Source organism: Tupaia chinensis, unplaced genomic scaffold (genome assembly GCF_000334495.1).
Source record: "Tupaia chinensis unplaced genomic scaffold, TupChi_1.0 Scaffold000561_1, whole genome shotgun sequence".
NCBI classification, from domain to species: Eukaryota; Metazoa; Chordata; class Mammalia; order Scandentia; family Tupaiidae; genus Tupaia; species Tupaia belangeri.
The window spans coordinates 4,308,046-4,316,704 of NW_006160074.1; the positions used below are offsets into that span (position 1 = coordinate 4,308,046).

The following is an 8,659-nucleotide window of genomic DNA, read 5'->3' on the forward strand; positions in this document are numbered from 1 at the left end:
CCTGACTTCTGCCACTAGCTTGTTTGCTGGAGGCTGAATTAACAGTAAAAAATCTTTATTTCTCGTGTGGCCCGAAATACCTAGTTTGCAGGAGCCATGTGGAATCTTCTTCTGAAGGCCTGGCTTCTCTAGGATCCAGCAAAGCCGACAAAATCAGTTAGCATTCTTTTTTAAAAAAATTATGTATTGAATTTTATTTATTTGTTCATTTGTTTTAATTTGACCAGAGAGAGAGAGAGAGAGAGAGAGTGAGAAAGCAAGTGGCCAGGTCCGGGACTCAAACTGTGGTCAGCCATGTGGGAGTGTCCAGCACCTTAAACACCACACAACATGCTGGTCCCCAAATCAGTTAGTATTCTTAATCGGTTTTGTGCAAATAAGTTACTTTATGCTTTCTTTGGTAAAAGGGGGAATGGAGAGAGAAAAAATGTTTCAGAAAAAAACTAAATGCAATTGTTACTAGATTTTAGTTCTGTCAATATTTGTTTTGGTAATTTTTATATCTACCTACTATTTGGACAGAACCCTAACCTGTTTTCCTGGTTTTAAGTCTTAAGAAAATTTTTCTTAGCTTTTAAAAATTTTGATTCATTAAAGCAAAAATAGCTTTCCTTGAAATTTAAGAAAAAAAAATAATAGCAAAGTGAAGACAGTGCAGGAAAAGGGTGGGCAATGGAGGGGTGGGAGAGGGAATGACGGGGGAAGAAAGGCAAAACATTTAACCAGCACTGAAATGAAAAAAACTGTTTGCTCATAATAATGTGCATGATAATATCTTTAGACTGATAGGCAGTGCATTCACAGTGGCAAAATTCATGTTGTATGTTGTAAAGGATGTACAATGATTAAATGTAAAAAAAAGAAAAATAGGGACCAGCAGATGGCATAATGGTTACGTGGCTGAACTCTCACACAGTCGAACATGGTTCGAGTCCTTGACCCAGTGGCATAAAACTCCCACCAGGTGTGTATGCTTGCATGCCCAAAATTCTGAGCAGAGAATCAAAGAGAAGCGATTGCGGTGTGGATATCTCCCCTGGGGGGTGATTTCTTGCTTTGTGTCTCTCCAGTGAGTGCACATGCTGTATAGGAAAAATCTCTCTCAAGAAGAAAAGAAAAATTAATTTAAACGGAAAAACAGGTCTAGTTTTTCTGCAAAAAGCAATGGCCAGTTTTTATTTTAATTAAAAAAATTTTGACATAGGGCAGTGTGTGCTCATTGGAGAAAGAGAGGGAGGGAAAAATAAATCATCTCCCAGGTAAGATGGCTACACTGTAATTCCTTCCCCTTGGGGTTTTTTTTTTTTTTGAGAGATTTTTGCTATCGGGCATGTGTGTGGGAATCTAGCACCCCAACCACAACGCTATCTGCTAGGCCGGTAACAGACATTATTAAGTAAAAAAAAAAAAAAAATTAGCAAGAAGCATATCAAAATGTAATGAGGTTAATTCTAATACAAAGTAAATTTAACTTTCCTTCCTTCGGCTTACTTTCATTTTCTAAATTGTCTATACTAAACATGCATTTTTGTGGGCTAACCCCATACCCTAGTAATTAAGGGAGCTGGATTCCACTTGGACAACCTTGGTTCAAACACCAGCCTTGGCAGCTTGAAAAACATGCCAGACATGTATGTGTGTACACCCCAAATCCTGACAGACAGAATGGAGAAATGTTGAGATGAGATTGATCTCTCCCCTTCCCTGTCCTGCTTTAAGCAGGTTTGTGTGGCCTCTGACAATTTAAGAACAAATTTTTTATAGCAAAAAAATTATGGTATTGCAAAAGTTGAACTATATATTCAATATGGCTTCCAATGAGGTTTTGACCAATGGTATTCCAGCAGAGTCCTTCCCTCATTGCTTTATCTGAAATAGCACTACCTTCCAACGACCACTTAGGTCCTTTTAATTTTACACTGCTTAGTTTAGTCTCTCACTTTTATTTAAAAAATTTTTAAAAAGAATTTTATTTAACTTTATTAATTTATTTTTATTTTTTAAAGTTTGACCAGAGAGGAGCAGAGCAAGAAAGAGAGAGAAAGTGAGAAAGCTTCTTGCCAGGTCCGGGACTCAAAGCGTAGCTGGCCATGTGGGAGTCCAGCGCCCTTAATTGCCACACCAGCCAGCTGGTCCCAGTCTGTCGCTTTTAAAAATACCTAATAACATTCTTGTGCTTATCTGTCTCCCCAACCCACAATTTCCAAAAGAAAAGTCTGACAGAAACAGAGATTTATTTTTTCTTTCAGTTTGAAGTCATGGCTAAAATCCCAATCTTTAGGGAGAGTGCCTGAAGTGTATATTCAAGATGTGTTTGTTATTAAAGCTATTATATGAGACATTGATAATGCCAATTTTTATTTATTTATTTATTTAATTTTGAGAGAGCATATGTGCTCACTAGTGAAAGAGGTAGAAAACACCTCCCAATGGGGCATGGCCACATCACAATCCTGTCTCCATTCTATTAGGATTTGGGACATATACCCACATTGTGGTTTTTTGAGCTGCTGGGACCAGAACTTGAACTGTGGTCAGCAATGGGGGATCCACCTCCCTTAACCTCTAGGCCATAGGGCTGGCCCTACCCTTTATGTTTGAAGGTATGTATAAAGGCCTTCCTCACCAGGTGGCATGCTCAGTGTGACTGAGCTAACTATACTAATGCTTGTTTTCCTGCTTGCATTGAGACACTCAGATTTCTTGCATAAGAGCCTCAGAAGTCCCTGAAAAAAAATAAGCTTAATACTTTTGATCTTTTTGTATTACCTGGCTCCCTGCCTGACATCCTATTTGGACTGTCACTGACAGTTTTAATTCTTTTTTATTTTTCAAGAAAGATTGTTGCTAAAGGGAGCTTGTGCTCGTAGGAGAGAAAGAGTAATGACTCTCCAGGGGGAAGGTCATGCCACAATGCCTTCTCCTACATTCTCCCCTCGGGATTTTGGGGACACAAACACACGCACACTTAGCTGAGTTTTAAAGCTGCCAGGTCCAGAACTCTAACCATGGTTGACTACGTGAGAGTCTAGCGATGTAACTATTACACATCTGCTGGTCATGTCACTGGCCGTTTGTAACTTTTTTTGGGGAAATGAAGCCTTATCTAGCATACTCAGACCTTCACTTCCCTCCACACGTGCTTCCACATTCCACTCCATTATTCATTTCACCTGCGCAACCTGTCTCACTATATACACACCCTTCCAACAGGTTCTAACAGAGCCTGTTCTGGGTTAGCATGGTACCAATCAAATAGAAATAAGATGGAATAATAATGGTCACGGGAACATAGCTACTAGCTCACTAGGACAAAACGTCTCACTTAGCATCTGTAATTTTTTTGGCCTTTTTAAAAAAAAAAACTAATTTCCAGAGGATGTGTGCACTTGCCAGAGGGAGGAAGCACTCCTTCAATGGGATGTGGTCACACTACAATCGCATCTCCATTTCTCTATCCTCTCAGGTTTTGGGGCAATCACACACACATGCCTACATGCCTAAAATGTTTTTCAAACCGTTGCCAGGGCTATGATTTCAATACTATTAGCCATATGGGATCCAGCTCCCTTAATCTCTAAGCTACAGGGCCACCAGCCCTGTCTTTTTTCTTAATTTCCAGAGGGCCTATGAGCTCTCCAAAGGGAGGGATAAAAGAGAGCAAGAGAGTGAGAAGATGTGAGCACATCCTTTAGTTGAGCGTGGTCACACTGCAATCATTTTCCCTCCATTTCTCTATCCCATCAGGATTCTGGGCAAACGCACACACGTGTGCTCAATACAGTTTTCAAGCCAACAATGGTCAGCCATGTGGCATGCAGTTCCACTGTGCTACATGGTTTGTCCCTGAAAACATGATCAAACAATATTGATCAGAGTCGGACGGTGACACAGTGGTAAAATACAAACTTAAAACACAAACAAAACCCTGCTGGGGGCCAGGTTAAAGTGCTGGACTCCCACATGGCTGACAGTGGTTGGGATCCTAAACCTGGTGGCTTCTTTTTTCACATTCCCTTTCTCCCTCCCTCCGTCTCTCTCTGGTCAAATTTATAAAATAAATAATAATAAATAAAATTAAGTAAATAAGGGATCATCAGATGGTATAATGGTTACAGTGCTAGACTCCCATATGGCTGACCATGGTTCAAGTCCTGGATCTGGTTGCTTGAAACTCATGTCAGATACGTGAGCATGCATGCCTAAAATCCAGAGAGGAGAAGGGGCTGCTGCATGGCCATCCTTCCTGGAGGTTGATTTTTCACTTTGTCTCTCTGAAAGTGCACATGCCCTAGAGCAAAAACCTCTCATAAATTTAAAAAAAATAAATAAATCTTAAAAAAAAAAAAAAGGGAAGGAGACCCTGATGAGCATGTCTGTCTCTCTAGCTCATGTTAATTTAAAAAACACAAACCCCCACAGATCTAGGTATACTGATGTCCCTATAACTTTGCTTTCTATTCAGTTCAGTAAATCTGTAGCATATCTGATGCAATCTGTTTTGAAGAAGTAAATTTTACAAGGTATGTATGGCCTATTGTTTCCCAAAACAATGGATCAACATACTGGCTGTTCTAACATATTTTAAAAAGAGAACACTGTAATCAAAGGAATAAAGATGAAATAGTTAAAACTCTTTCTGGATTATCTCCTGGTAAGCTGCCCATTAAACTCTTTAGCAAAAGACTGAAAAACATTTAATTTGATCTCAAAGATGTTTTCTCTTTTAAAAGATCTCTGCCACAGGGCACATGTGCTCTCTACAGACTGAAAGGGAAAGTGTGAAATTACCTCCAGGAAGGAGATGGCCACACCACAATCCCTTCTACTCCATTCTCCTCTCAGGATTCTGGGAATGCAGGCCCATGTGCCCAGCATGTTCTCCATGCCGCCAGGTCCAGGACTCAAACTATAGAGTTAGCCATGTGGGATTCAGCACCTTAACCAGCACACCACCAGCTGGCAGGGTCCCATTTTTTTTTTTTTTTTAAATACTAGAGGCATTAAAAACATATCTTAGGGGAACAGTCTGAAGGCATAGATCCCACATGACCAATTGCATGATTGAGTCCTGGACCCAGGGGCTTGTGAAAAAACACCAGGCACATGTGTGTGCATGCCCAAATTCTGGGAGAGAATACAGAAGGGAGTGCATCATAGCCATTCCCCGGAGGAAGAGTTTTTACTTTCTCTCTGTCTGTCTCTGGCAAGCACACTGCCCTACAGCAAAACTTAAACCAAACAAAAAATTTAGATCCTTTAAAAAATGACTTGCAGGGGGCCAACAGGTAGCATGGTGGTTAGGGATGCTGAACTCCCACATGGCTGATTGCAGTCTGAGTTCCAGACTTGGAGGCTTGCTTTCTAACCCCACTCCCACCGCTACTCTGTCCCTCTGTGGTCAAATTAAAATAAACAAATAAAAAGAAAGTTAAATAATAATTCTTTATATATAAAAAAAGACTTGCATAGGCTGCCTGTGGTGTTATGAAGCAGCTGGATTCCCCCATGGCCAAACACTTGGTTCAAGTTGCAGACCTTGGGAAATATGCAAGGTGCACAAGTATGTGCCGAGCATCTAAAAAGGAGGGAGAAATGAAAAAGAGGTTGTAACGTGACTATTTCTCATAGAGATGCTTTCTCACTTTCCATTCCTCCCCTGTGAGCCATGTACACTCTGGCAAAATTTAAAAAAATAAAATAAAAAAAGGACCACAGACATAGATCACATTGTATACAAAAATGTACTGGGCCAGCCAGTACCATGGTAGTTGAGGTGGCTGGATCCCTCGTAGTCAGCTGTGCAGCTGTGTCCCAGACCCAGCAGCTTTAAAATATATGCTGGTTGTGTGTTGGGTGTTTGCTTTTCAACAGTTTGAGTAGTTGATGTGTAGATATTTTCTCAAAAATATTTAAACCCCGAGACCAGTAGTTGGCATAATGGCTATGTCACTGGACTCCCATGTAGTTGACCACGGTTCAATTCCAGGACCCAGTGGCTTAAATTCATGCTGGGTGTGTGTGTGTGCATGTGCCCAAAATCCCGAGAGGAGAATGGAGGAGAAGGGATTGCGGCGTGGCCACCCCCGACCCCCGGGGGAGTGATTTCTCACTTTTTGTCTCTCTGTCTTTCTGGTGAGCACATATACCCTATAGCAAAAACCTCTCCAAAAAAAAGAAAACAATGTATTTAAACCATATTGTTTCTGTTGTTATAGAGTCACAAAAATCATAACAAATATTTTGAACATTATCTTTAAAATTCAGTCTTAAAAATTTTGATAGTTGTTTAATAACTGCCCAGAACTATGGAGTATGAGCAAAAATTTTTTTTTTTTTTTTTGGAGAGGTTTTTGCTATAGGGCGCGTGCGCTCGCCAGACAGACAGAGAGAGACAGAGAGACAGAAAGCGAGAAATCACCCCCCAGGGGGGATGGTCACGCCGCAATCCCTTCTCCTCCATTCTCCTCTCGGGATCCTGGGCATGCACGCACACGCGCCCGGCATGAGATTTAAGCCACCGGGTCCGGGACACGAACCGCGGTCGAGTACGTGGGAGTTCAGCGACATAGCCATTACGCTAACTGCTGGTTCCCAAGCAAAAATATTTTTGATATGTAAAGTAAATGTTTGTGGGAAAATGTATAAATAAATAAACAATAATAAATGCTGGGAGTCCCGCAGGTGGTGTGCTGGTTAAAGACGCTGAATAAGTCCCAGATCTGGTGGCTTTCCCTTTCTGGTCAAATTTTTAAAAAAAGTAATAAGGAATTAAATAAACACATAACTAAAAAATATGCTGGGCATTGTAAATGTGTGCTCAAAGTCACTGAGGGAGGGAGAGATGGAGGAGGGATTGCAGCATGGCCAAACCTCCATCCCATGAACAGTGCTTTTTCACATTCTCTCTCTGTTGAGAGCACATGCCCTCTGGCAAACTACCAAAACACCAAAACCAAAGCAAAACAAAACCAACACCAAAAAAAGATTACCTTAGCATTCTAGAATTGCAAAATATTTTTAACAAGGCAGTACAAGCATGATTGCCTAAAAAAAAAAAAAAAAATTACACGTTGAATAAATCGTAGAGGATGTAATGGCCTCTTTTTGAAGATTGGAAGAAGAGTACCAGGAAAAGCTTCATAAAAGAACTGAGTGCTGGGGCCAGCAGGTGGCATGGTGGTTAAGTTGCTAGACACTACCACATGGCCAATCATGGTTTGAGTCCAGAACCTGTGGGCTTGTTTTCTCACTTTCCCTTTCTTTTTTTTTTTTTTTTTGGGGGGGTGGTGGTTTGCTATAGGGCGCATGCGCTTGCCAGACAGACAGAGAGACAGAGAGACAGAAATCACACCCCACGGGGGATGGTCACGCCGCAATCCCTTCTCCGTTCTCCTCTCGGGATCTTGGGCACGCACACACATGCGCCCGGCTTGAGTTTTAAGTCACCAGGTCTGGGATGCGTACTGCGATCGACTTCATGGGAGTCCAGCGACATAGCCATTACACTAGCTGCTGGTCCTGATAAAAATGTTTTGTAATTAGATAGGTGGTGGTGGTTAAATAAAGTAAATGTAGTAAGTGAATTAAAGGTGGTTTATTTCACATTTTTTTAAGATAAAATTTTCCTAAGTAGTTATTTTAGGGACAGTGGTAATTAAGGCATGGTAATTAAGGCAGCTGGATCCCACAAGGCCGACCTCATGGCTTGAGTCCCAGACCCAGAAGCTTGAGAAACACACTGTGAGTGTGTTTGTGTGCAAGCCCCAAATCCCAGGAAGATAGTGGAAGAGAAGGAATTATAGCATGGGAAGCCCTCTAAGTAGGTAACTTTTCACTTTCTCTTTTCCTCCTCCCTCCCTTCTTTCCTCTTTCTCTCTCTAGAGTACGCATGTGTACTAGCCCCCCACCCCCCCAAAAAAAGGATTATTTAATTTTATTTATCATTATTATTACTTTTAGATTTTGCTATAGGGTATTCATGCTTACCAAAGAGTGGAGAGAGAAAGTGAGAAAGCAAGCCACCAGGTCTGGGATTGGAACCATGGCTGGCCATTTGGGAGTCCAGTGCCTTAACCACCATGCCACCTACTGGATTCCAATGAAAAAATTTTAAAGAGAAATTAGGGGCCAGCCAGTGATGCAGCAGTAACCCAACACACTTCAATGTGAGGAAGTCCTACGCTATGTCCAATGGCCACTTTGTGCAGACTCATGATCCAGAGTTGGCTGGGGTAGAACATGGCATGAAGATCTTGCTGTAAGCAGCTTTCTCTCTCTCTCATGAAAGATACTGGGTCATCGGAAAAGTTATGACTCCTTTTTGCACAGAAAAACACATCATGACTTTTCCAATGACCCAATACAAACTTGAAAGAGAGACTTATAGATCGACTATACCTTCTCTTTCTTTCCTTTTTTTGTCTTCTCAGGTGGTGGCACCTTGGGAGCCGGTGGTGGTGGTGGAGGTGGCGGCGGTGGAGGTGGTGGTGGTTCTATAATGGCAGTGACAGGCACAGCACCTCGGGCCTGGACTGACTGCAGTGAGGGAGCAGTCACTCCAATTGGGACAGAACATTCAGCATAACTCATAATTGTAGATGCTGCTGCTAGTCCAAGGTAATTTGACTGCAGACCCATTCCTCTAGCTTGATGACCC

General features: G+C 41.6%; 1 protein-coding gene across 1 annotated transcript in view; it reads right to left on the reverse strand.

Moving 5' to 3' along the window:
• Positions 1–8,659, reverse strand: part of FNBP4 (formin binding protein 4) — a gene marked incomplete at its 5' end in the record, with an annotated part of 62,678 nt that overhangs the window by 6,577 nt on the left and 47,442 nt on the right. The window contains 1 exon segment of the mRNA XM_006157851.3: positions 8,401–8,659. This exon segment is cut by the window's right edge and continues 2 nt beyond it. Coding sequence (XP_006157913.2) covers positions 8,401–8,659 — 259 coding nt within the window.